Raw genomic sequence first — 27,467 nt, forward strand, 5'->3', positions numbered from 1 at the left:
TTTGAAGACTATAAACTATTTGACCATTGCACGAGTTAGAAAATAAATTCTAAGTCTTGAAATATTCTCTACATACTTAGGAGTAAAATGCCCTACATTTTGAGCAGTTCTCTTGGCAACACTGTGAGGTTGCTACCTCTGGCTTTGCACGTGCTCTTGAACCAGGAGGAGGATCTGTGCTCTTGTCCACTTAGAGAGCATTTGTGCTTTTTCTCATGAGTTTCCATTCTTTCCATGCTAAAGAGGGAAGGTGATGTGCCTGTAAACATGTTGTAGTTTAAACCTTCTGGTGCTGCACGCAGGTGCTGTGGGAGGGATTACCTTGTTTGTGGCAGTCTGGGCTGGGGGTGTGTTAGTGTGAAGATCTGCAAGGTGATATTTGCTCCTCCCAGACTTCTTATGGGACATGCACGCATGCAAGCAAATATGTAAAAGAAAACCCACTTCAGGTGTGTTGCATTGCTCCAAAGGAGTGTAAGAAAGGAAAACACCAGTTACATAATAGAAGTATTCTCAAGAAGGAATTGTTTAATCACAAACACCTTTCAGTCTTAATAAAACTAAATTAGATCTTCTCTAAAAGATCAGCATTTAATCCACAGTTGTTATACACACAAAAAAACAGAAAAAAGTAGATTATCGTTTTAAAATGTAGCATTGCTATTATAAAAGAAAGGCTGGATGTTCTGCTGGTACAGCTTCTCCCTCACAGTTTAGCATTAAACTGTGTCAGCATCTTCTCTAGCTTCAATGCTACCTTTAATCCTTAATTTTCCTGACATGAAGGCCATGGTTGGCTTTAGTTTACCTAAAAAGAAGACACAGAATCATCAGGAAAAGGAAAGGAACTGGAGATTGTGATATCATATAGTAGTTACTTTGCTACCAAGTTCTACTGTAAAAGCATCAGAAAAGAGGTTCAACAGATTGACTGGATGCTTTCTGAAGCTACGCTCTGAAAAGTTCAATAGCTACTGAACAAAGCAGTAGATATTTTTATTATAAAATCATGGACTCACAGAGTGACTTACCTTGGAAGGGAATTTAAAGGCCATGCACTTCCAGCTACAGCTCATCCAATTCCAAGACCACAAAGAGAGGTGAGCCTGTCAGCTCATCCATCAGCAAGATGTTTCCTGCCACCAGTAGCTGCCTCAGTTCTGCCAAACCCGTTTGTTACTCACCAGTGAACATCTTCACAAAGTCGCCACTCGACATGCTCATCACAACATCAGCTGCTGCAGGAGGCTTCCCAAACCCAGCACTCCCACTGCTGGTTTTCAGGTCAAGGTACCAAGTGCCTCCTTCATCACCTGAGTGGAACAGGGAGAACCTGTGGCAGCACCACAAGGACTGATGTGCCCTGCCCTTTGCTACCCCCGCCTGCTTTTCTCTCCCATCTTCGTGCTAGACATGCTGGAGGTGCTGTGCCAGAAGCTGCCCCGCGCTCTCTGTGCAGACAAGGTCAGCCCCAGCAGATGCCCCACAATGCCACAGTGTCAGGGGACAAGGCAGTGGCTGCTGGTGGAGCTGGAGGCAGCAGGGGTTTGGAACAGAACTACCATGCTGACCCTGTGCAGCACGGCCAGCAGGGTGACACAGCAGAAATGAAACACCAGGAAAACACACCACAGTCCCCAAAAGAGCAGCACATGCTGCTGATGCAGAAAGCATCTCCCTGTGACAACAGAGCAGGGTAAATCCCACATGTGCTGAAGTTGGCTCTGAAAGGCAGCATCTTATAGAGCACACCCAAAGATGTCCCTGTTCCTAGACCAGTTATAAAAGACAAGTATTTACATGTGAAAATACAGACTGACTCTTGCTAGAAAAGTGAGCATTTGAGAATTTTACAAGTGATGGTCTTACCTGACAATTCAAACTGAAAGACGCCCTGCGTGGATTTCACTATTTCTTTATTGAGTTCTCCCTGAATAACTCTGAATGTTTCTGCAACAGGCCCCGCTGAAGCTGATTCTTTATTAAGCTTGGCTCCACCTGATGCCTGTGAAGCACCTAAAAGAAACAGATGGATTCTCTGTAAAATGCTGGAACGCTCTATCTCACTTATCTTTCTAAGAATATATATGTTTTCAGCAGTTCTTCTGCAAAAGCTTCTAAGGTGTGAATCAATTCACTACTTTAATCAGCAACTTTCTACACTGCAGTGAATGTGCTCATTTAACATTAAGAAAGAGCATTTGCAATTTATAAGGCATGTAATGCTTAGCAGCCCCTAAAAGCCATGCAGAAGGTCAGTGTATCAGGAAATAATTATTCTACTCAGTGAATTGCTACTGTGTTGGAGATCTGGGCAGTTGGCAGTATCAGTTCCTGGCAGAAAAGTCTAAGTGCGCACTCACAAATAGTATTTTCAAGGGAACTGGGCTCTTTTCAAACTTAGCCTCTTTCTTTCCTATATTTGTTTTGGCACTCCTATAAAACATATTCAGTATTCCTATTTGCCCTCCAATAGAAACATCACTATTCTGAAAAAGTGAACCTGATGCTTTTGTAAAAAAACAACTTCTCTATTTCATCTTGTAGACATTCACATCATGTATGACTGTGAGAACTTCATGTAGGAATAGAAGCTTCTCAAGTTCTCACACTGCAAGAAAGATGTAACACTCCTGCAAAATATGCTGATGGCTTGTGATTTTTTTACAGCAATATTTACTCATAATCTTCATACCACTTAACTCTGGTGGTAAAAAGCAAAAAGGTTGTTCAAAACAAGGTGCTGATTATGAACTGTGAAAGTTGCAGACACTAAAGTCACTTCCATAAATCAAACAGCCCAAATACAAGAGATTTTGCCACATAGCTTGAATGTAGTCCAAAAGTAACTTGAAATAGAGGAGGCATTCATTATCATCACAAATAATCGACATGTACATGCAGAGGTTGCCCTTCCACGGCCTTCTGATTATGTGGCTGTCATGTCAGTTTCAGCATCCAAGAAGAAGTCAGGCATCAGGGGGTGACCTAAAGGGGAGTTGAACAATAACAGTAAGCCCAAGTAAGGGTGAACAGCACAAACAGGAATCCATTCTGAAGGCAACAGCACCTCAATTTACCAGTAAATGAACTACAGGTTGAAAGAAGACGAGGTGACATGTTTAGGTTCTGGTACATTTAAAATCAGACCCAGAAGCCTCTTACAAATTCAGTCAGAAACATCTGAAGATGAAGAAACACTATCTCACTATTTGGTAAATAGTAATACATGCGCTTGTGGTGCAGGTCTATTTTCTTTTTGCTAATGGGTTTAAAATGTATATATATATATATATATATTTATATAGGCATTGATTATTAGAGCCTCAGTGGACTATTATGTGCTTTCCCAGAATCCACATTCTCAAACGTGAGGCAAAGCATCTTTTGACTGAGTCAAAGGAATATATCCATATTCCCCATATGGCCTTCCTTCCTTCGCAAACTTCTCATTTTAAAGATCTCTTTTACCTGGTGCAATTGCATAGACATCAAAATCCTTAACGCCTTCTTCTCTCAGTAGAACTTCATCAATAATGAAGTTTCCAGTGAAAGTTTTCGGCTTTGTTAAAATGCAATATGCAGCATCTGCAATTATGTCAGTTTTTCTGCACTGCTTCTCTATTCCGGATCCTCCCAGCATATCCATAGCAGCTGTATGTATGGCTGGAAAATTCAGAGGACAGGAAATTACAAGTTTAACACTAATGACATCACATACTCATCTCTTTGGCAAATGCATAAACTTTATTCTCCTCTCACATGAAAGTAAATCATGAGAAGACTAAACTGTGAAAAACCATCAACCAGCGAAGAATGGTCAACCAGCAAACAATCCTCAAAGTGTAAAGATTCCCTTACTTGAAAAGTATTAAAGGAACCAAAAGAGGAATAAAGGGAAGAACTCCTTGTAATATTCATATTATTCAATGCTTCTATCAATACTTTCCACACAAAGACTTCCTCTGGCTTTATTCAGGACATGAAAAACTAACAGGACAACTATCTTTCTCAAAGTGAATGTGCATCAGCAATTAACATTTTCTGCAGCCATTACCATACTGAAAATCTCAATTTTAGCCCCACAATAACTTGTGAGATAACAAAGTGACTCTAAGTTAAAGATGAGAAACCCAATAGCACCAACTCAAACTTTTCCTGGCTTATGCTCCTCTACTTTCACATTACAGCCAATTATTATTGTTCTAAATATAGCAAAACTATGGGCAAAGACTGATATGAAAAACCATCTACTGTCCTGCAATCTGCACATCCTTCCATCTATTTCATACAAAGTGCTGCTGGTTTTCCATTAATTCATACATACAGCATCTTCCACTTTGACCCTGCAGTACCTCTACTACTCATTCACACTCTTACATCCTTTTGGCAGGCTACCTCTTTCACTTTTAGTTAAATCGAGAGCTCATAACATCTCACTATCAGCATATTTTCTTGTTTCAAGGAGCTGGATGAACCAATAGAACCATACTAGCACAGTGTTAATCTCCAGCATTGAAGCTGATCACATATATATGATGTTCTTTAAATTAAAAACTTTGTAATTGTAATGTAGATACTACAGAAGTCACCTCTCTCACTCTCTAAAGTAGTTAACTTTTGTTTTGGCAGATAAACCTTTCAAAACAACATTTTTCTTCCTAGACTGAACATTACAAACTTTTATACTTCAGAACATGAACAGTTTTCATCAAGGAAACACTGATACATACAAATTTTGAAAGCTCACTTGCTGCTTCTAATGCTTTCAAGACACTGGTCTCTTTGTTCAGCAGCTACCAAACCTTCAACAGCAGCCCTGGTCCTCACTGACCCATGGACAATAAACTGGAGCTAGTATAAGATGGGCACACCAAGTTATTTTTCTGCTATGCGGCCCTTCAGTGTGCTGTGACTTGCAAGAAGTGTTGGATGGTTGTGTGAAAAAGCAATTGATTTCCCACTCAGCCAAAACTTTTTTTTTTTTTACATCTACAGAGGTACATATCTTGTCAGCTTCATCTATTTCCTGGCAATCTAACTAGCTGGGGATTCTAAATATTAACATAAATGTCCAATACTACTCAGGGATGGTGTGCAAACCAAAGTTTGAGTCATGTTGAAAGGAGCAGTGACAAGACAGGAGAAAAAGCAGAATGTGCTCAGGCTGAAGGCAAGTTTAAGTGAAAATAGGAAGGCAACAGTGAGAACTAGGAAAGAAAGCCAATACCCACACAACATCTTTGATCACAAAAAAATACACAGAAGTGCTCGGTGTTCTGAATCAGTCCTAAAGAAGACCACCTGTATAGGACAAAACACAACAATTCAAAATAATCACCTGTTTTAGGCCATAAAGCATTGACAGCAACTTCTCCTTTAAATTCTTCTGCCATTCCCAAGACACACATGGACATGCCATATTTACAAATTGTGTAGGCTACAAAAAGCACACAAAAATCCCATATTTAGTAGGATACATATTTAGTCTACACATAGAATTTTACTTTTGAAGGATGTAAGTCACGGAAAAATCAACTTTCTGGGGTCAAAGCATCATCTTCCTAGAGTACAGAAACTCTCCCAGCTCCTACCACCCCCTTCAGATACAAACTGACCCTTTTACATGAGTATTGAATTGGGGAGGGAAAAAAAAAAGGAAAAAAGCACGTTGTAAATCCTTTTTGTATACTCTGAGAAGGGGGTGTTGCAGAGAAGGAACATGGACCTGCAAGAGGAGTTTAACCATGTTCCAAGTGTTGAAGTTTAAAAGATAATCCACAGGTTTAAGATGAGCAACATATGTTCTAGCCCAAAGACGCAATTGGGGCCTCCTTCACTCCTCAAAGATAATTTCTATTTAAAAAGACAGCAATGAGCTTTATCGCTACCAAATCAAATGTGGAAGCATAGAGAAAAAAAGATTTTGCCTTCCTATCTCTATTGGGAATAGAAAACATGGTGTAGTATTAAGAAATCCTATGAAAAACTCTTAACTCTTACCTGCAGAACCTTCTTGGAAATATAAGCCTTTCACCACCACTGAAGACTTTTTGTACAATAATCCAAGGCTGCCCACAACAGAACTGCTGCATTCTCCAAAAGCAGAAAAGGAGTGACTTCTAAAAACAACAAAACCAACCAATTCTAACGTTTTGATACTCAGTGCAGCTCTCTGTAATTTAATTCTTTTGGCCCTCTGAACACAGAGGACCAGTAGCTCAACACGCTGTAAAGGCAAAGTCCAGGATCACAATCCCAATGCAGGGTGCCAAAGACAAGAGCCAAAAATCAGATTTTCAAAAATGACCATGATTTTCCTTAAGGCTTTCACAGTAAAACTCAGTTTGCAAGTAACTGCATTTAACCCAATAAATCCCCACAAGTCTGTCCAACCAACCAGCAGGCTGACACAGCTGTGCAAACGACTTGTGACTGAGCCCCTGTGTACAAAGGTGTCACACAGAGTGGAAGCACCAGTGAGATAAAAAGGAACTGGGAATATTGCATGAGCATTTCAGCACAGTGTGAGGAGAACCAAAGTTCACCTGCAGCTGAGACTTGCAAGGGAAGCCAGTGGCAACTTGTTTATCTGCTATAATGTGGGTAGGAAGAGCATGAACAAGGGAAAGGCGTTGCTGAGTGGCATGGGTGATTCAGTGAGAGCAGACACTGGTAGTGCCTTGCTTAGGAACATGGTTTACCAGGACATGAGAAACTAGCCATAGATGAGAGGTAATCTTAGAACTTGGAAGGTTGGAAAAGACAATATAGTCCAACCTTCAACCCATCCCCACTATGGCCACTAAACCATGTCCTTCAGTGCCACATCTAAACCCTTCCTGAACATCACCAGGGATGGTGACTTCACCACTTCCCTGGGCAGCATGTTCCAATGCATCATCAATCTCAGTAGGTAAAATCAAGCCTGGTGAACCTGATTGACTTCTGTGATAGAATGAAAGGATTTGAGGCCAAAGTGATAACAGCTGACACCATTCACATTAGCAAGGCTTTCATTACCATCTCTCAAAATACTTTTGTATCCAAGTAAATACATAATAGTCTGGATGGTTGAACAGCCTAAGGGGTAAGAGAAATGTTAACTGGACAGGTTCAGGGAGTTAGAATCATGCAGGTGGGCTCCTTTTGCAGCAGGCACGGCTGCAACCAGGGCAGCCCACAGGCTGCACCGTGGGCGCTTTCTGCACTCATACAGGATCTCATGACTACTGCTTGCAACACATGGGAACGAATAAGGTCAACGTATGTCCCCGTTCATTAGCAGTGCAGAAATAACGCCGCAGCAGTCACTCAATTCAGATTCCACAGCACATCCACAGCCGCACTTTGCCCTCCGGACGTGCACACAGCTCGGCCCGTGAGCAAACAGCACCGAGCGGGACTCCGGGTTCGACCCAGCCGCTCCGGGGCCACCGTGCCCGGCCGCGGCCTCCACCCCGCGTCCCATCGCCCTCAAGGGGCTGCGGAGCACACGTCTGTCCCTCCGCCCGGCCCCGTCCCCGTCCCCGTCCCCGTCCCCGTCCCCGGCCCCGGCCCCGGCCCCGGCCCCGGCCCCAGCCCCGGCCCCGGCCCCGGCCCCAGCTCTGCCCCGGCAGCTCCTGTGGCTCGGAGCTCGCGGCCTCGCTGAAGGAAGGGGGAAAGCCCAGGTCGCCTTACCCAGTGTTGGGCAGCATGGCGGCATGGCTATGGGGCGGCTGTTGGCTCGGCACGGGACGCGCTCCCCGCTCACACCGCCCTCCGCGCAGCCGCGGCCCGGGGAGCCGGGCGAAGCCAGGGCCGAGCGGGGCGGGATGAGGGGCGGGTGATGGAAGTATCGGGATGAGTTCCCTGCGGGAGTACAACTCGGTCAACCAAGCCAAAGCCTTGCACGTTTTCACTGGCAAAATTAAAATCGCATCTGAGATCTCGCCCTCAAGGAAAGGAGTGAATGACCAAACTGAAGTGACAACTGAAACGATTTATTATTGAAACAACCTGTCCTTATAACTATCTGTCTATCCACTACCACCTCGGGCCACTATGCGGGCGCCGACATGACCCCACTGTAGGGCGCTCACTCATCATCTTTATCATAGTTATCTTCATCGGTGCGCAGCCAGCAGCCTTCCTCTACCCAGACAGAGATGGTGAAAGGTGGGCGCTGCGGGTCCTCCCAAGGCTCCCACTCCTCTGGCATCACCGTGACTTCATGCTGTATGTTCACCGTGAGCGATAAGGAGTGGAAAAGCAGGCCGGCCTCAGGAGCACGCTGCTCTTGCTCTCTTGGGCGCCAGGGAAGTTCCTGCAGCGCTGGGTTGCGTGGCAAGCTGTCTCCCATGTAAGATGAAGCGGTGAACGACAAGGAAGTAGAAATGTCTCCAGGGCTCCAGCCGCTGTTTGGTGGCAGCAGGGATGGGTCCAGAGGCTGGTTCATTCCCCAAGCTGCTGCAGCACGCATTGGCCGGCTGTGAGAGGCTCGAGCTCGGCGTCGGCTGCGGTTTCTCCTTCGGCGCTTGGGAGGCCGGGGTCCCCTGGCTGCAGCCGCCTGGGTGCCGGCTGCCGGACCCGCTGCCTGCAGGCAGCCCCTGCGGGAGCAGGAGCAGCAGCAGCAGCAGGAGCAGCAGCAGGGGCCCGTCTCGGCTCTCCTTCTCCGGGCAGATCTCGGCCTGCGCTGCTCGAGGAGCCGAGAGCTCTCTCCTCCGAAGTCTGGGTTCCAGTTGATGAGAGGCTGCAAAAGGCAAAGGAGAAGAGTCAGTTGTTATCACCTTGCGCTTGAAAGACAGCAAGGTACAGGAGATTTTCAATTGCTAAAGACGGACATGGGAGTGAGCAGCATCACGAGCCGATCCTTGACCACCTCTTGCAGGGTGGGAGCGTCTTTGCTCAGTCCAATTGAAGTTTGTCCTTGCAGACATTTCTGCGACAAAGCGGTTTTCGCTGTGCCACTCGGCAAGTGAAATCCTTCTGAACACCCTGGGGGTTCTGATGGGGTGTCATTGTGATGGCACGTGTTTGTGATGGGGGCTTCGGCCACTCCCAACATGGAGTCACAATGATCACCCCAAGGTGATGCCCAGCCCTTTTCACCAGAGCTGTCCTCTGTCCTTTCATCCCCATCTTGTCTCAATGCAGTGCTGCTTATAAATCAGATTATAAATCAGATATAATTCCATGGGCTTTTCTGAACTCTCATGATCTGCAAACAAGAAGAGAGCAAGAGTTTCTACTGCTTTGTCCAGTATTTAATGAAATGTTCATCTCTGATCTGTGGTTTCATCTCAGTTTAAAGCTGGTTCTTTTTTTGCCTGTTTAAATGTACAAAGTATTTGTTGAGCGAGGGTCAAATCGCAGCTTTTACAATGTTGAGTTCTGGCCATGTTTTGGATCTGTGATATCCACATTTACTGCCATTCAAACCATTCCTCAGTTCCCTTCAGCAAAACTTTGGAACAGAGCAATTAAACATGAGGCAAAGTGACAAAAAGCAAAACATAAAACACATACATAAAAATGTTATTCAACAAGTAAAGTAACTGTCATGGGTTAGCCCTCAGCTGTACCTTCAGAAATGGCCTGGAAAAGCACATTCTTTTTCAGTCAGTCAGCCTCCTTGATGATGATTCTCTTTCTTCTTATTTAGAGACTTAAAGCCATCCCTGTCTTTCCTCACATGGCTTCCTAACATTGCATCTGTGTTAGGAAAGCTGGGATTTAAATGTGATGCAGTATTTGAAATGAGGCTGGAAAAGGTGCTGCCTTCAAACCTTGGGAGGAAAGCATTACTAACAGAATATTGGCCTCTCATACCACGCATCTACAAAATGCCCGTCCTCATTTTGACTTGACATGGTGTAAGCATGAATAAGATGTGGATCTCTAAGAGAAGACGTAACTAAATCCTGCTGCAATGCCCAGCAAGGAGAACATTTTTTCTGTAATGACTGTGTATAATGACTCAAAGAGAAGACATATAACAGTATTTCTTTATGTTTTGTGGATAATACTTCTTTTGGTTTTCACCTTTTCTGCAGATAGCAAACTGCCCTCTGTTACTGTGAGATGTATGCCACCTAACTGAACGTGATTTTGCTGGAGATGCATCCAGAGCAGAACAAAGCTGTCTCTGGCTGCCCCCTGTGTTTTCCCCTCTCCATTAAAGCAGTAGTTCATCCTGTGGGATGAAAGCTTACTGTGCTGCCCTGGGGGATAGTGATTGTGAATGGCAACTGTGTCAGGGCTGTGTCTGGCTGCTTGTGTGGTTGTACACATGTTTAGAGGGGAGAGAGGACAGGACTGTCATATCCATATATAAGCCATTATGGATTCGAGCCCAATGGAACAAGAAATTCAGTAGCAATAGACAAGGAAAAACAGAAAGATGGAATCTTTGTTTTCTGATGATGTGTTTTTGCTATACTGCTTATCCAGGGATGAGCATGTGTCCTAGAGGCAGCATCATGGGAACATAGACAGGTATCCCACCACCTTCCACTCAGGTCCTCAGTGCTGTGCTGTGGGATATTGTGGGAGTTGATGGTGCTGACTATGAGGGGTACTTGATCCTTGCATGACAAACTTTCATGTGGTGCCATTCTTGGACTTTATGCTCTAAACAGACAAGGCTGAACAATGTGCCAGTCTGCTCTGCACTGGAAGGACAAACCCCACAGTGGGTGCTAAAATTCTTCTGGACATTTGCATTCCACAGGATTTTTACATGAGTGTAGAAATGCTCTGCTTATAAATCCGTTCCTCAGGTCACAGCTTTTGTAAAAAAGAAGTGACTAAACAAACTTGTTGCCCTGTTATCAGAAACTGAAGAAAAACTTCAGATTCTTTTACTGGCCGTTCCAGTTAATAAGAAAACCAGCTCTAAGTCCTGTGTAAAATACAGGCGCTATCTGCATGGTGCTGAAAGTAATGAACGACGCTGATCGCTAACTGTACCAAGAAGAAAAGGTAAGCTCAGCCTTCAAGTCCCCATGGGCTCTGTTTCGATGACCTCTTTCATTTCATCAGCTCCACTGGCACGTTTTTTTCCCAGCCTGAGTAGGGAAAAATCCAGCTATGTGTGTGTGCCAGCAGAGGGAGCGCTCAGCACACGAGATTGAATCACGGAATATCCCGATTTGGAAGGGGCTCTCAGGGATCATAGAACCACAGAATAGTTGGGTTGGAAGGGACCTCAGGGCCCACCCAACCCCTGCCATGGGAGCGCTGCTACCCAGCAGGTCAGGTTAGAACAGGGCCATCCAACCTGGCTGACCTCTTTACTTTAACCCTTTGAGGCTGATCTGTCAGCCCATGGTTCACCCATATTTTGCCTGGATTTTATTTATTGTGGTGGTGGCCCAAATGTGGTTTGACTCCCCACCCCCAGTTTCTTTTAAGGCTAGGGCCCCTACTTGTTCTTAGGCTTGTGGCTGGATTCTCTGACACACACTGAGAGAGCTTTACATGCATTTACTACATATTTCCTACATTTAAAGTCAATGATTGACGGGATTAACAGACTACAAGATGTGAAAGCTGAAAGGAATGAGGGTTTATTTAAAGCAATCAGTAGATAAAGCTTATCTTTGTTATAGGTAAGATTCCTTTTCCATCAGTAACTCAGTGGTGCAAATGTAAGCTGAAAAGTAGAGAAACAAAATCTGTCCCTCTCAAAGAACTAGCATAGATTTCTCACAACTTATAAGCCAATATGATAAACTGAAAAGGCTAGATTTTTTATTTCTCTACTCATTGGTGTTTCTGCACATCTCATTATTTAAAGGGACTCTTCCTTGCTCAAGTATGATGGTCTTCTGAGTTCCCAACCTGAAGTCATGGCTGTGTGGTACCCTCCTGCACCAGCTCTGCTTTGGGGTCTGGCAGTTCCTTCTGTAACTGCCTCCTGCCATTCCCACCTGGAGATTATGCTAAAGAATGGAGAGGGAACTTTGCAAATGAGTGAGGACAGTAGCACAGCACCTCCTGAGAAAGGCTTACTTCCACAGACTTTTATTGGTGGGCTGCACACATCAGCTTGATGTTACCTTAAGGAAATGAGAAAGTGAAGAGAAGGGACAACTGCACAGTAGACAGCCAAGAAACAAAGCCATGTAGTCCCCAGAGGATTTTCTTCTCCAGTGTCAGCAAGTAGTAAGGATGAGGAAGGTGACAATAACTCTTCTTGTCAGACTTTTCCCTCTGTTAGCAAGGGAAAATGAGGAAGAAAAGTGTATGCATTTCCTCCATAGCAGAATAAAGCTTAAGCAAGGCAACCTCTGTGCAGGAAAACAAAAAAAATCTTCTCTTGTATTTCCTTAATGTGAACAGTACCTTCTAGCTTTCCCCCTTACTTTCTCCCACTGATAGGAACCACATGGCATGAGCACTAGGTTGTGGAACACACCTTTTTCATCAATGGATGAAGTTTTATCAGGGTGGAGGATAACTGCCACATCATTATTTCCAGTTGTAATCTTTGTCCTAAGGGTGTGTTAGCATGTGTGGGATATGGTACTGGGAGACTACAGAGCACAAAGTTCTGGATCTTTTTTCCCTATAAATATGAACTGTACTCCATAAAAACGCTTTGTCCAGAAGGTTGTTGTCAGCTATTTCTTCATAAGCTGAGAGCTTGCTTTTTTATTATTATTAATTTTTGTTTTTATTTATTTATTTATTTATTGGGAGGGGGGAGGGGGAAAGAAAGCATTAATGTGATATGGGGGAATGCAGAGATTCAGACTTTGGAGTAAAAGGAGAATACTGAAGGCCACATCTATTCACCAAAAACCACATCTCTCAGAACTCCAAGTTTACCAGGCCCAAAATGGAGGGAATAAAAGATTAATGCTGTTGCCTCATTCAAAACTGGAAAGAGACAAGCCCAGATGGCTCGTTTTCTTATTTTCTTTGCCTGAGGAATAAGTGTTACACTGCTGTTGACTGTTAAACACATCCTAACTAAGCAATGTCCTATGTTTGTGTTTATCATTTTGATTGCTGTCATTTTCCTTTCTTTGTAGAAAGGGAGAGACCCAAACAGAGTGAGGTTTTCTCCATAGGAAATGAACCCTGCTCCAAGAATTCGGCAGCCTGAACAGATGTGACGCACAAGACAAGTTTGTCAGCCTATTACAAATGGGCAGTTGCCTGAAGGACTGCAAATGGCCCTGGGATTTCTGTGACAGAACTGAAAATCAGCCCCTCAGCAGCCCAGCTTTGTCACCACAGACTTTCAGCCCTTCCCTCTGCCTTTCTGTGTGTGCAGCAACTGGCTAAGTCTGAGCTCTCTAAAGCATCTTATAGAACAGTACATCTGCACTCACAGGTCAGCAGTAGGAGGGCAGAAGTGGAAGGACTGTGGGTCTGCCATAGCATCTGTGCATCACTCATTGATAGCTAATCCAATTCTGAACAGAGGATCTCACACTTAGCAACGCAAGAGGGCTAAGAGAATGATCCAGTTACACATTCTTAGTGTTGTGAAGCACACTAGGGAATAACTTGGGGAGACAGCCTGGAGACCCAAGTGTCAGGGTTTCTTAAATATAGAAAACAGCCTATTGTACTTATCTGACACATAAAAATTACACATTGCACATTCTTACTAACGTCAGCCAAATATCCATTCTATAATTAGCATATAGAATAGCACACTGCCAGATCCCCTGCTTTCTTTCAAGTGGTTTTCTTGTTGAGCTGTTATTACACCGTTTTTAATCATATTCATTGTACAGGCTCTCGTTTAATTTACCCTGCATTACCTGTGTATGTCTGCCTTGTGACAGCTGACACATACCTGCTGTGACCACAGATATTTCATGTCCCACCAAAACCCAGGGGTCTCTCCCATCATTATTTACCTTCCCAGCACAAAGAGGGAGCTGCCATCAAACTAAGAAGGGAATGATGAACCATACTCCTGCCCTTGTTACCCATTCCTGTAGGGTAATAAAGAAGATGGTTACCCTAAGGAAACTCTGCCATACTCTTCATGTGCAGCTCATCAGGAACTTTTCTGACTCCTATTTCATATTTTCCAGATTAGTATTTTTTGCCTGTAAGACATTCATGTTATTCATCTAAAGCAGAAGTCATTTTCAGTCCTGAAAGGGGCTCGTTCTTCACACTTTAGAACATTTTTCTATGATCTTTGTCTTCCAGACAAATACTGAAGAAATCAGAAATATTTTCTGTATAGCAGCAGTTTATATTCTGACTTATGGTGCACTGTCAATCTCCTTTGTCCTTCCACAAGAGAAAGCAACTGGAACAGGTTACTTTGTGTGGTAAAAGTGTAAGGAGAGCTGAAAATGAGACTTCTTGGACTTTAAGGAGCCACAAGAAGAGCCTAGAAAGTGAATGACATTCATGACTCTGAACATTTAGGTGGACACCAGGGGAGCAAAATCCTTCCTACTGTAAGAGACGAGCAAGTCCAAGACCTCCTCATAAGACTGGATATGTCCAAGTCCATGGGGCAGGATGACGTGCTTCCCAGAGTCATGAGGGAGCTGGTTGATACGCTCACCCAGCCATTCTCCACCATATTTGAAAAGTCATGGCTGTCAGAAGAAGGCAGGAGAAGTCCCTGGGGTCTGGAAAAGGGAAACATCACTCCCAGTTTTTAGAAAGGCAGGAAGGAAATCACATGGGAAACTACAGGCCAGTGAGCCTTACCTCTGTGCCTGGGAAGATCATGGAGCTGTTCCTCATGGAAGAAATGTGGAGAACGATTTGGAGGATCTGGTGGACAAAAAGATGGACATGAACCAGCAGTGTGTGCTTGCAGTCTGGAAGACCAACTGTATCCACAGAGAAGTGGCAGCATGGAGAAGTAGGCTCTTGCTCCCCTCCACTCTGCCTTCATGAGTCCCCATCTGCAGTACTGTGTCCAGATCTGGAGCCCACAGCACAAGAAAGGTGCAGAGCTTCTGGATTAGCTCCAGAGGAAGGTCAGAATGATAATTAGAGGTCTAGAGCACATCTCCTGTGAATAAAGAGAGGAGAATTAGGCTACATGTTAGGTTAGATACTAGGGGGAAACTTTTTCAGACAGAGGGTGGTGAGGCAATGGCACAGGCTGCCCAGAGAGGCTGTAGATGTGAGTTACCAACAGTGGAGTCTGGGAAGGACAAGAATCTTCCATTAATCGGTGACTGCTGGAAGGCGACAAAAATAGTGCTCTGCATTACAGTAGTTGAATTCCTGTTCCTCAAATTGTCCCACACTGCCTTCTATTTAGGAAACAAGCTCAGGGCACTCCTTGCCTCATTGCTCCTTTTAATTCAGACCTGCTGCTTCCTACAGGACCAGAAAGACGTCTGCTTAAACACTTGCGTAAGCCTGCCCTGCCCCAGTCAGGCAGAGTAGTATTTGCAACGCCAAACCATAGCAACCTTAATGCAGATGGCTGCACCCTCAAGCTTCTCTGCCTGAATCTGGCTTCTTGTGGTCTTGTGTCCTCCATTGCTGTTCCAGCAGGGAAGATGCCTCAGACCCTTGGGGATCCCTTATACTTTCTGTGCCTTGGTTTCTGGCCTGTGTAGGAGGGATGTAGGACAGAATGTTGAGCAGGAGACAACCAGATGCTGCAGCGATCGACTGGCAGAGAAGGACCAAAGTACTTCAAAGGTGGGTAGATGTGGATCAGATCTATGGGGCAGGAGCTGCTGTGGGGCTGAGGGGGGTCAGATCTATGGGGCAGGAGCTGCTGTGGGGCTGAGGGGGGTCAGATCTATGGGGCAGGAGCTGCTGTGGGGCAGAGGTGTGTCTGATCTATGGGATAGGAGCTGCTCTGGGGCACATGTGGGTCAGATCTATGGGGCAGGAGCTGCTGTGGGGTAGATGTGGGTCGGATCTATGGTGCTGGAGCTGCTGTGGGTCTGATGGGGGATAGATCAATTGGGCAGGATCTGCTGTGGGGCAGATGTCGGTCTGATCTATGGGGCAGGATCTGTTGTGGGGCAGATCTATGGGGCAGGAGATGCAGTGGGGCAGATGTGGATCAGATCTTTGGGGCAGGAGCTGCTCTGGTGCACATGTGAGTCAGATCTATGGGGCAGGAGCTGCTCTGGGGCATATGTGGGTCAGATCTATGGGGCAGGAGCTTCTGTGGGGCAGATGTGGGTCTGATCTATGGGGCAGGAGCTGCTGTGGGGCTGATGTGGCTGTCATGGTTTTGTAATGTTGTAATTTTGCTCTCAGTATTCCACATCATAACATCATGTAAAGTATGGATACTTGTATTGAATGTGCAGTCCACAGAAGAAGACTACATATCCCAGAGAACAACAGGGTTAATGATAAGTCACGGGACCAGGACGCTGTATAATCTCGTTCCCAGGCTGGAGTGCCCTCCTTCTTCTCTCCAACTTCTCGGAGAGTGGGAAGCGTTCCAGCCGTGTCGCCTAGAGTTCACAGTCAGCCTCTCGGTTTTCAGGGACTCTCTCATTCCCCGTTTGTTTGATTTGTTAGCCTCAGTTATATTATATTGTGTTATCTTGTATTTCGTTATCATATTTAGAACTTCTTTACAGTGAGGGTGACGGAGCACTGGAACAGGCTGCCCAGAGAGGTGGTGGAGTCTCCTTCTCTGGAGATATTCAAGACCCGCCTGGATGCCGAGCTGTGTGATGTGGTGTAGGGAGCCTGCTTTGGCAGGGGGGTTGGATGATCTCGATGATCTCTAGAGGTCCCTTCCAACCCCTACAACTCTGTGATTCTGTGTGATTTTGTAATCAAGCTGCAATCTGCCCGGGCAACAGCCAAACAGGCAGAGGTGTGTGCTCCAGACTGTGCCAGCCTTTGGCATCAGCAGGAAGCTCTGCCCATGCAATACTCCCCTTCTGGCTTCTTTTGACCTCCCTGTAAGGTCTGGTGGCACAGCTTGATCCCAGGTCCCTGCTGGGCTGTTACTCTGCCCCGGGAGCAGCTGCCAGGAAAACCAGTGCCACTGGAAAGGTGACGTGTGCAGTGATGGTCTCTGTCACTCACTTGCCTGCTGTCTTGAGCATCAGTCCATCAGCCTCCCACGCTGACTCCTCTCAGTCCTCTGGGTACAAATCTGGTGCAGTGGTGCACTTAAGAGAGAGACTTACAGGGTCTGCAGATTGTTATGGGCTATTTGCTGTTTAAAGCCTAGAAGCTGTTTCTGATTCCTTTAAACCAAACCCAAAGCATCGTGTGTGTGTGTGTGTGTGTGTGTGGATAGGTGTTTGTGGGTACCAGCGTGGGGAAATCACAGAACAATGTCCTACACTGTTGGTGTGACACTGTTTAATTGTGGTGGTCTCAGACCGCGGAGGTGGCCCAGGGTTTCTTGAAATGCATTCTCCATTAGCAGAAGTTGTCACTGGTCCCAAGAGGGAAGCCGGGGAGAAAAAGGTTTTTCTGCACCTCTAAATGTAGCAAGTCCTCTGCCTCTGTAGAGCATTGCATGGAAGCCCCTTTCAGGGAGCATCAGGACCAGGGCAGAAGGACCAGAGTTTCTTTTCCTTATCACCAGACCATGTGAGTTGTCCCACCACACACTTTGGCAACTTCTGGGGTGACTGGTCCACTGGTGACACTGTGTACATGGGCACAGTTGGAGCCTCTTGAGAAGGTGATTCTCCTTTGTGGAAACGGTCAGCATTGTGATGGGGTGAGGCTGAAATCTCTGTTTGTTTGAGAGCATCCAACCTGAAGCTGCTTCGTAGTGAGGAGGGTGACTGTGACTGCCCTATGGGAGAACAAGTTCTCTGGGAAGGTTTACGGCTGCAGAGGCAGATCTGGGGACTTGTGTGCAATGAAAGAAGCTGGAGGAGAAGAGGGGGGCAGGAGCTGCTCTGCCAAGAGGGAAATGAAGGCACAGAGCGCTGCTGTGGGTACGTGTAGGTACCAATCTGGAGCCAGATCTTCTGCCAGTAAACACTTCTGAGCACCCTCTTCTGGAGGTGAACAGCTGTGGAGGAAGGTGCTTTCAAATGTCCACAAAGTGATGTTGATTGTCACACAGTAGCACCCATCACTTGCCTCCTCCATAAATCAGTTACAGTCTTGTTGGTGAACCTGAAGACAAAAGGTCAGCGCGCTGGGACAAACAGCCACACACCAGTATCACAGAATCACAGAATGACCCGGGTTGGAAGTGACCTCATGGATCATGAAGAACAAACCCCCCTGCCTGGCAGGGCCACCAAACATACACCTTTACTAGATCAGGTTGCCCAGGGCCCTGTCCAACCTGGCCCTGAACACCTCCAAGGACGGGGCATCCACAACCTCCCTGGGCAGCCTGTTCCAGGGCCTAACCACTCTCCTAGTAAACAACTTTCCCCCTAACATCCAACCTAAATCTTCCCTCTTTCAACTTAAATCAGTTTCCCCTTGTCCCTTAAATCAGTTTCCCCTTGTCCTGCTATTACCAGCCCCCTCCTCATCCTATGTGGAACACCAGTGCCAGCAGTGCGGCCGCCATTTTAGAACCCTCTCCATGTCATCTTGGTCACCGCTGCCGTGTGCAACACACTCGCCTCTGACAGTTGTGGCAGTTAGCAGCCATGTCAGCAGCTAAGAGGACTAGGGTAGAAGTTTTCCCTGTTTCAGGCGGGAGGATGGAGCTGGGGGCCCTAGGAGTGAGAAGGAGGAGGGGGCCCGCCATGACCACCAGGCAGAGGAGGGGTAAGAGAGCCATATTCCATCATGCCTGGACCAGCCCCGTGACCACCACCCATGTGGAGCCTATGGAGGTGGATCCCCCTCCAGAGGAACCGATGGAGGTGGATCCCCCTCCAGAGGAACCGATGGAGGTGGATCCCCCTCCTGAGGAACCGATGGAGGTTGATCCCCCTCCAGAGGAGCCCATGGATGTGGATCCGCCTGCGGCATAGCTGGCCTGGCACCACACCACCGTGCCAGGCCCCGCGTTGGCATGGTCACAGCTTCACCATCACTGGTCCAGGCACTCGGCTCCTTTCCTGCTGCGCGGCCCCTGCCCCCAGCGTTAGCTGGGTGGCATTATTTAACATCTTCTTCTCCTCCTCCTTGTTGCTCCACCAGTTCTGTGGGCCCCCAGTTCCTTCTTCCCCCTGTTGGAGTTAGGTGCTTGTTCTGTTCTTTGTTGTTGATGGTAGTGTTAGGTTAGTGTTAGCGTTCAGTTTAGTTTTAGCGTTAGGGATAGGTTCCTGTTTGTTCTTTAGAGTTAGGCATAGGTTCCTGTTTGTTCTTTAGGGTTAGGCATAGGTTTCTGTTGTTATTTTAGAGTTAGGCATAGGTTAGTGTTCGTACTTACAGTCAGGCATTGGCTGCTACACTCAAGTCAAAGTAACCGCTGCTCCTTGGGTAAGCACGCAGCTGGTTGCTCACCCCGAGCAATGAGTGCGACTGCCCTGAGAGCAGAGGTTTGATGACATCTGCGATGAACTGAATTTCCCTCTTGGGACTTTTCCTTTGCAGAACATGGTGGAGCAGAGCATGAGTGGCTGAGAAATGGAGCTGGGACTCAGGAGAGCAACACGTGGCTGTGTCCCAGAGCTCCCAAAGTGTGGCCATGGCAAGGTAGGCATGCCTTACCGTAAGCGTTGTTCAAGCACAGCTCCTGGCACTGTCTGCAACAGATCCGCTCTCTGCGTGCTTTCTTTCAGTCACTGGTGTTGTGCAGCACAGCCACGGCACGGCCCTCAGTGCGTACCCGAGGAGCGTGAAAAGGTAGGTGGTGAATTTTCATCTTGCTAATGCTAGGATTAGGAATGGTGAGCATCCCTAAAAGAGTGGCCACGAAGGTGTGATCTGCCTCGGGGAGAAGTTGATTCTTGCCTCTTCAGCTTTTCCCTTCTTTTCTGTCCACCTGTCCTTTCCAGCTCCTCCTCCCCTCAGCTGCAAGTGGGGCAGTGCTCGAGTGTGAGGACTCTTCCTTGGCATGCGGTAACAGACAATGCAGATGTGAGTTTTGTGTCCTTCCTTGTTCTTGGGTCCGTAGTCCAGGGATATCTTGCGAGCAGCTCTCTAAGTCAGCCTGTGCTGGCAGCGTGCGTGAGTGAAATAGTGCCTCTTTTTTCACTCTTGCAGCAAGCTTGCCGAGGCAAGGCAAGCGCTACTCAGCTGAGGAAGAAAGCCGAGAAGGAAAGCAGAAAGCAATGATGAGGGCTTGAGCAAGAAGCTACAAAGGACAGCAGAACCACCTGCAACGCTTCCTCGGAGGTGGCACCAAAAGCTGCTGACTGAACAGTCCAGTTTACTGGCACAGCCGTGCTTTCCCTGTCATGGACGGTGGAGATGATGGAAGTGAACTGGACAGGAAGGGCTTGTGCTGCGTTAGAAGCAAAGAGGGCTTCACCTGTGCAGGACTTGGTGTACGGCAAGAGCTGGAGACGCTGCGTTCCTTCAGGGTGTGTCTCTTGAGGTCCAGGCCTGGTGTAGGGTTAGGCTGAAATAGGGCTGGCTGGGACTGGAGAGGGAGGAGGTGACGTAGCCCCATGGTCAGGCTTCTCCTTGGGTCTGACTGGAGGCTGAGTGACTGATTGCTAAGCGGAAATTCTGGGCACTGGGGTTTCATTTTGGGGTGTGGGCGGGGTAATAAATAGAAGCCAAATCTTCTTGTACGCAATAAAATTGAAGCAAACTTTCTAAACCTGGTGCTGCCTCTTTCAGTAGCTGGTCAGAACGTCCCTCGCTCGGGCTGGCAATCACAGGGCGATGAAGCGGTCGGCTTCACGTCTCTCCCTTGACATGGTGCAGGTTTTCCCCCGTTTCCTTGTTGGTCTTCCCAACCTGTGGCCTTTCAGCCAACCCGTAAGTGCTGGTGACAGGCTGTGAGCATCTCCTTGCTCTCTGAGGACTGACAGAAAGAAACCAGAGGAGGGGAAGCAGCCCGGCAGGAAGAAGGGTGTCCCGTGCTCAGCCCCTTGAGTTGGCCTCTCTTCCCTGAGGGCTCCTTCAGCTTCTGATGCACCGTGTGTTGCTGTTTGCCCTGGGAAGCCCAGCTGCACGCTGGCAGCCGTGGCCTGTGCATCAGCCTCCCCTTGAGGCCCAAGGAGTTGTTTGTTTCTATGTATTCAGTATTGGTGTGGCATTTTGTTGTTTTGTTCTGCTTTGAGATCAGGGGTAATTTAACACTGCTGGAAGTAATTGGGGTTCAGGAGTAGCATATGTAGAATTTTGATCATGCAGCAAGTTGTGATTCCTACTGTGTTAAAGAACTGGCACACACATATACGCCTGCAGCCGGAGCTTGATTGACTCTCGTCAATACGGCCTTCCAAAGCCCGGCCCTGGGGAGCTGTCCAAAAATTTTCCAACATTTTGTATTACCTAAGTTTATTTTAAACAGCCAAGGAGGAGTAATCTCTTAAAGGCTTTTTTAAAGGCATTGGACTAGGTTTTGATTATCACGTCTCAGGAAGCTTCTGCATTCCACCTAGTGCTAATGGGATAAATCAAGAGCAGATTACACAAGAGATTCAGGCCTTGCTGCCAGTCTTTTATGAATCAGAACTTTGTTTCATGTTGCCAGATATTCTGGTTTCCTTTTCAGGAGATTCCTTTGCTGTATAATAAGAAGGCCAACTGCATCCTGGCCTGCATCAGAAACAGTGTTGCCAGCAGGAGCAGAGAGGTGATTGTCCCCCTGTTGTCAGCACTGATGAGGCCGCAGCTCGAGTGCTGTGTTCAGTTTTGGGCCCCTCACTGCAAGGAAGACATGGAGGCCCTGGAACGTGTTCAGAGGAGGGCAACAAAGCTGGTGAGGGGTCTGGAGCACAGGCCGTATGAGGAGCAGCTGAGGGAGCTGGGAATGTTCAGCCTGGAGAAGAGGAGGCTCAGGGGAGACCTCATTGCTCTCTCTAACTTCCTGAAGGGAGGCTGTAGTGAGCTGGGGCTCGGCCTCTTCTCTCGTGTCATTAATGATAGGACCAGAGGGAATGGCTTCAAGCTGCGACAGGGGAGATTCAAGCTGGACACTACAAGGTATTACTGGTCAGAACAGGTGGCCAGGCACTGGAATGGACACAGGGAGGTGGTGAAGGGAAGGGGACGAGGCCGAGGAAGGAAGGAAGGGAATGGGAATGTAAAGGAGGGAAAGTGAGAGGAAAGACACGGAACGAGACGTGAATTTTGGGTCCTTGTCCGGCAGCCGCCCCCCCCCACCAGGCCCCAGCCCGGCCTGAGCCACGTGACAGTGCCAGTGACAGGAAGTGCTTCCTGCAGGCGGCGGAGAGCACTTCCGGGCCATGGCGGCATGGCGGCCATGAGCGGGGCCGGGAGGAGCGGGCTCTGTGCTGCGAAAGGGGTCGGGCCTCGGTGCGGGGGCACAGAGGGGCTGTCGGGGGAGGAGCTTGCGGCGCTGCCGGCACCCAGAGGCGGCTCCCGGGAGGCTCCACGGTCTTGCTGTGCTGCGGAGTCACCCGGCCGGCCCCAAAAGCCTGGAGGCAGAGCCTGAGCCGGCCCTGGCCGTGTTGGTGTGCGTTGTTGTTCCGGGGCTGTGAATGAGGACTCCCCGCTGGAATTGGTGCCGATGGATCCGCACACCTCGGTGCCGTGTTGGGCTGGGGCAGTGGGCGTGGATGAAAGTTTGTACGGATGGAGTGGGTCTGGATTGCAGTGAGCGGGACGAGTCCGGGCTGCGGCTTGGCGTGGTTGTGTTGGTTGCTTTTTTGCACGCTTTATTGCTGTGGCCGTAGAATTCCCTCTTTCTTACCATCTGATCTGTGAAGGCTTCTTTGTGGGAAGGTTTTGAGGGATGCGGGAGTAGAAATTGCTTTTGTCACGAGTCATCTGGAAAGGTTTCACAGAAACAGCGACATTTGCAGAAGGAACGTATTGGCATTGGCAGTTGTGCAAAATACTCATTGGGATAGAGAGGAGGGAGTACCTGCAGAAGACCATTCTCTTCTGGTTTTGAGGAAGCCAGGGAGAGCTCGTATTCCAGCTTAAGCAATGTTCTTTTGTCACACTCTGTGTCCTGTGTTGCGTTCCCCAGAGTTTCATCTCTCCTTTCGATTCCAGTTCTCCTGACAGGTTAGGCTTGAATTCAGCATAATATCTGCTTCTCCCTGGGTTCAGGTTCTTTGCGTCTCCTGCCTGCTTTTCTCCCTTTTCTTAATGGAGAGTGGAGTTTCTACCACAGAGCAAAGTTTCCTGATTAACAGAAACAAGTATGGAACATATTAGATGAATATAGCTCTGCATTTTTTTCTTCCTCCGGGTAGCAAGGGACTCCTGTGCTCTCATTAATATCAACAGTGAGTAGATGCTGCCTGCTATTGGAGCCTAAAATGCTTTCCATAGTTGAGTGGTTGGAAACATAGGGTTTTAACTTAAAATTGTTTGTGCAGGGTGAAGGTTGGGAACACAATTAGAATACAGTTACACAGTGCTCTATCCCCAGAACTTTCCAGCATTTTTCTTAACACAGCTTACGGTTCATTTCAAAACAAACTAACAAAGATGAACTTGGGTTAGCGTAGCCCGTTTTAAATGATCCTTCTGTGTCTTTTCCAGGCTGGTAGCAGAATGGAGAGTTTCCTGAGGCGCTGAGGAACAGACACAAGCTTCTTTTGAAGGCTTCAATGAAATTCTGCCCCAGCAGTATCTGCGGTCCTTTGATGCTAAGGAGCTGGAGGTAAAAGACTATTGTCAGATCCAGGCTGCTACATGTAATACTTGAATTTCAGTCAGAGTCTGAAGAGCAGAGTTCATTAAGACTGGTGGTTCTGCTTTCAGAATGTGTGAGAGAAGCCTTATGTATCAGGTAGTATTTGGTTACTGTGTTGTTCTTCACTTTCTTCTTTGCAACCAATTTAGACACATTTCTAATGTTAAGATTCTGCCAGAATAAATTTTTTGGCTGACAGTGTTTTTGTAGTCCTTGACAATGTGATTTGCGTGTGTCTAAAGAGTGAGTGACTGGAAAGCAAGGGAGATAAGAACCAAATATCAGCGGATGGTCAAATTACAGAGTGGAGCAGGTTTTAGCTGCTTTTGGTCTCTCCAAATTATACTCTGCAGCAGAACATCGTATTTCTAGCACAGAATTGTACGGTTAGGCAATGAGAAAGTATGGTTTATATGTCTAAATGCATTCGTTTTCATGACTGGTGTATCTTCTTTGTTGCCACGGATGTTATTATTTGCTGTGGAAGTTTCAGAGTTTAATATTAAAACCAAGCGTACTGTGATTGCGGGTGCTTTGAAGTACAGTAGTATTTCAGTACAATAGTCTTGCTGTAGAAGCAAAGTAGTAGCTTGTAGTTTCCATGTTTATGAAATTTTTCTTCCCTAAAGGTGCTCCTGTGTGGAATTCAAGAAATTGATCTGAATGACTGGCAGAGGCAATACCATCTACCGGCATGATAGCAGAACCTGCAGACAGATATTGTGGTTCTGGCAGGTTTGTAGACTTCTTTTTTCCACACAAGAACGCAGCAACAGCTTAATGAGCAATAGTCAGAATTACTCAACAGATAAGTAGCATGTAAATGTAAATGATAACTGCTAATCCAGCTGTCCCATGGGGGATGGGGAAGTGAACATTTCAATATTAAACTTGACATCAATGTTAATTATTATTTTTCAGTTTGGGAAATAAATAGATAATGAGAAGAGAATGAGATTTCTACAGTTTGTTACTGGAACGTGCAGATTACCAGTAGGAGGATTTGCTGACCTCACGGGTAACGAGCCCTCTTTAATGCATTTTATGCTCATGTTATTTCCTTTTTTCTTAATAAGGACCAAGCTGTGTGTTTAAGGGTATTTTTTAATGAATTTATATGGAATCTGAGTCTTGCATATTGGTAGAGCTATGATAGAAAAAGGGATGGATGGAATGTGAACACGCCTTGCATCAGTGACTTGATCCATGGTTTCTGACGTGGTCCTGGCAGGGCAGCCTGCTCTGGGTATCCTTGGTTGATCAGAGTGGCAGGACTAGGTAAACTCCAGAGATTCCTTCCAGTACCAAACCAACGATGTGATTCAGTGGTTGAGTTTCTTTGAAAACCGCTTCATATTGATGCATTTCACTACGTGGATTTCTTCAGAGGGATGTAGCGAGAGACAAATGTCTTTGTGCTCTGCAAGTAGTTATAGTCTTGTTTTCACGCACTGTGTTCATGTATTACCTACTGGTATACACGGGCAGTTAGACCTAAGAATTCATTGTTTGATTTTTGTACAGGGAGCAACAGACCCCAAAAATTTTGCATTGAGAAAGTTGGAAAGGAAAACTGGTTACCTGGAAGTCACACCTGGTAAGTACGAAGGATCAAACTCTGCTGTGGTTCTGTTCTTATGGATGGAAATCTACTTTGAGATTTTAGGAAGTGGGTGTGATATGGAAGTGTCTGAGACTGTGTGAAAGCAAAGCACTGGGCTATGGCAGTAAGCTCTGCTGAGTAATAGTTGAACTTCTGAAAAGCAGTTTTGTTGTGGAGCTGATTCCATTGTAAACGCCATGGATCTGCACATCACTAAAAACGTAAAGCTACTTTTAGTACTTAAGGTTGTCCTTTTTTTAAAGAGTTTGGGATTGATCTTTCATTATCACCACGCTCGATCTTGGCAATGAAAATAAATAGCCACGCTCATGCTCCCTCTTGGCTGGAGAAAATGTAGCTTCAGCTCAGTTTCTCAGTTACGCTGGTGCTTTGTGAAGATGCTCAGATTTTAAGTTTCAGATACAGAAGAGAGATTAGGTGAGACTTGTTACTAAATACATTGCCAGTTATGGAAAGTTATCGCTGCTCAGGTGCTTGTTGTGCTTTAACTCTCACTTTCATAGACAAGTGCATGTCAAGATACAGGTGTTTTAGAGGGTACAAATGCAGTTTTCCTTCTGAACAGGACAGTTCATATGCCTGTGTTCCTAATGGATATTTGGTGGTTTAAACTGTTGTTCAATACTTAAGGTTTCTCTTTGTTTTCAGTTTCAATCGCTTGGACCTTCCAGCCTATAAGAATTATGAGCAGCTGAAGGAAAAGCTGTTATTTGCAACTGATAACCCCACAGCGTCTGCTACCCCAGGTAATATTGGACTTCCAGCTGAGATGAATGACTTTACTGCTCCCAGCACTGCTTGAGCAACCTGATCTGTGTGAATTCATACTGCATAACAAATACATACTCGTATGTAGCTGCCAACTAATCCCAATTCTCAAACATGAAAGTAACTTCTGTTTCGTTGTTTGCCTTATGAAAATGACATGAAAAACTGAATGAGATGCAGAGCTGCTGATGAACGAATTAACAAAGCCTTATTGCTCCAGGTAGCTCAGGTGTTCCTATATGAAGCTGCACAGTAAATGCGTCATGTCTTCATCTGATCAAGCAGCGGGAGCTGATATTTTAATGTGTTTCTATTCCAGAAAAAGAAAAAAAATCTTGAAAAAGAAAAGCCTGTTAAAATTGTCTTGTTTGCATCATTCTGACATGCTGTGCCCTGTCTGTGAATTCAGCTCTTGGTTCTGTTGGTATCTCCAGCCCCTGATTCTTGTGGTGTCTTCATTTTCTTCCAGCATCACTGTTTGTGTATTGCTCTATTGAACAAGGACGTGAACAGGGATCAGCAGCACTGGATGGTAAAATACTGTATGAAGTTAATTGTGGAAATTTCCTTGTATTGTAATTTCCAATACTCAGGAAACTGTAACAATATCTCTGTAAGTCAAATACTTTTATAAAATGACTCAAAGAGATGCTCGTCCTGTCGTTATTGGTTTGGTGTTACGAAGCACAAGTGTAGAAATGAAGGATTGAACTGCTGCTGGGGGTTGCAGGTAGGCTGGGTTTCTGTCGTGTGCTATTTCTGCCTGCTGGGGATGTGAGCGGGCGTTGGGCCCGAGCCCCGCTCGTGTTGGTCACAGCACAGGGGCTGCAGGAAACACTGGGAGAGCAGAGCAGGGAGAGCCGGGCTGTGTGCAGGCCGGGGCATAACACGGAACCTCGGCAGCTGCGCAGCTGCTGAGCTTTTCCCCCAAGTCTGCAGACTCTCAGGTGATAAGGCTGTGCAGCAAAGCCAGCTGGGCACTGCTGATACTGCGGGCTTAGGGGATGAAGCCCTGCAGCACCCGCATGGCACTCCCTGTAGTCTGCCATCCTTATGTGCACAGCTGCTGTAGGTGTTGTTGGAGCAGTGGAGCGGCAGTGCGGTGCTGCAGGGCAGCCACACACCCCAAGGGCTCTCCATAGGCTGCAGTGATGTGACCCAAGTCCCACACTCACTTTCTTTCCCATTCCCAAGAATGACATACCAGTAGCAAAATGTTTTCCCCTTTTCCCAGTGTCCAAAGACAAAGATGAGGTGTCTTAGCAAGTGCACCAGCAATGTGTGGAGCAGAACCGCCGTGGGAGCCACTATCACACCTGAGCTGATCCGTTTTAGGCTTCCCATGGAAATGTAGCATTTTGACTCTTCGTTAGTAAATCTTTGAGGTTGCATTTGACCTGCTGTTGCAATGTCTGCTGCTTGCTCTTCATGCAGCTAGTCAATGTA

The 27,467-nt window shown here is 46.5% G+C and overlaps 1 protein-coding gene and 2 long non-coding RNA genes across 6 annotated transcripts; 2 read left to right on the top strand and 1 right to left on the bottom strand.

Moving 5' to 3' along the window:
- Positions 1–508: 508 nt before the first annotated feature.
- Positions 509–7,784, bottom strand: LOC146755127 (uncharacterized). 2 transcript variants are annotated; one of them, XR_014938410.1, is made up of 5 exons: positions 7,681–7,784; positions 2,899–2,988; positions 1,870–2,016; positions 1,185–1,313; positions 509–808 (listed from the first exon to the last, which is right to left on the bottom strand). It is a non-coding gene; the product is annotated as an uncharacterized LOC146755127 (long non-coding RNA). The 2 variants fall into 2 exon arrangements; XR_014938409.1 differs by lacking the exons at positions 2,899–2,988; positions 7,681–7,784 and having other exon boundaries at positions 1,870–2,580.
- A 10,798-nt stretch (positions 7,785–18,582) lies between these two features.
- On the top strand, positions 18,583–20,608 carry LOC146755128 (uncharacterized). 2 transcript variants are annotated; one of them, XM_085526395.1, is made up of 4 exons: positions 18,590–19,536; positions 19,623–19,686; positions 19,839–19,949; positions 20,047–20,608. In XM_085526395.1, the coding sequence occupies exons 1-4, from the start codon at positions 19,529–19,531 to the stop codon at positions 20,116–20,118; spliced, it is 255 nt and encodes an 84-aa protein (XP_085382521.1). In that variant the 5' UTR covers positions 18,590–19,528; the 3' UTR covers positions 20,119–20,608. The 2 variants fall into 2 exon arrangements, with proteins under 2 accessions (XP_085382520.1, XP_085382521.1); XM_085526394.1 differs by having other exon boundaries at positions 18,583–19,686; positions 19,839–19,902.
- Positions 20,609–23,243: 2,635 nt separating this feature from the next.
- Positions 23,244–26,346, top strand: LOC146755129 (uncharacterized). Of its 2 annotated transcripts, XR_014938415.1 has the most exons (5): positions 23,244–23,596; positions 24,259–24,364; positions 24,551–24,647; positions 25,154–25,226; positions 25,902–26,346. It is a non-coding gene; the product is annotated as an uncharacterized LOC146755129 (long non-coding RNA). The 2 variants fall into 2 exon arrangements; XR_014938416.1 differs by lacking the exon at positions 24,259–24,364 and having other exon boundaries at positions 23,479–23,596.
- The last annotated feature ends 1,121 nt before the right edge of the window (positions 26,347–27,467 follow it).

The sequence above is a fragment of the Coturnix japonica genome, chromosome 36 (assembly GCF_054131305.1).
Source record: "Coturnix japonica strain WE chromosome 36, WE-NBRP24, whole genome shotgun sequence".
In the NCBI taxonomy this organism is placed as follows: Eukaryota; Metazoa; Chordata; class Aves; order Galliformes; family Phasianidae; genus Coturnix; species Coturnix japonica.

Coding starts and splice junctions, on each gene's coding strand:
- LOC146755128 (XM_085526394.1), top strand. CDS start 19,468: ATGGAGCTGGGACTCAGGAGAGCAACACGTGGCTGTGTCCCAGAGCTC. Junction 19,687..19,838: donor TACCCGAGGAGCGTGAAAAG/GTAGGTGGTGAA, acceptor TGTCCTTTCCAG/CTCCTCCTCCCCTCAGCTGC. Junction 19,903..20,046: donor GGACTCTTCCTTGGCATGCG/GTAACAGACAAT, acceptor TCACTCTTGCAG/CAAGCTTGCCGAGGCAAGGC.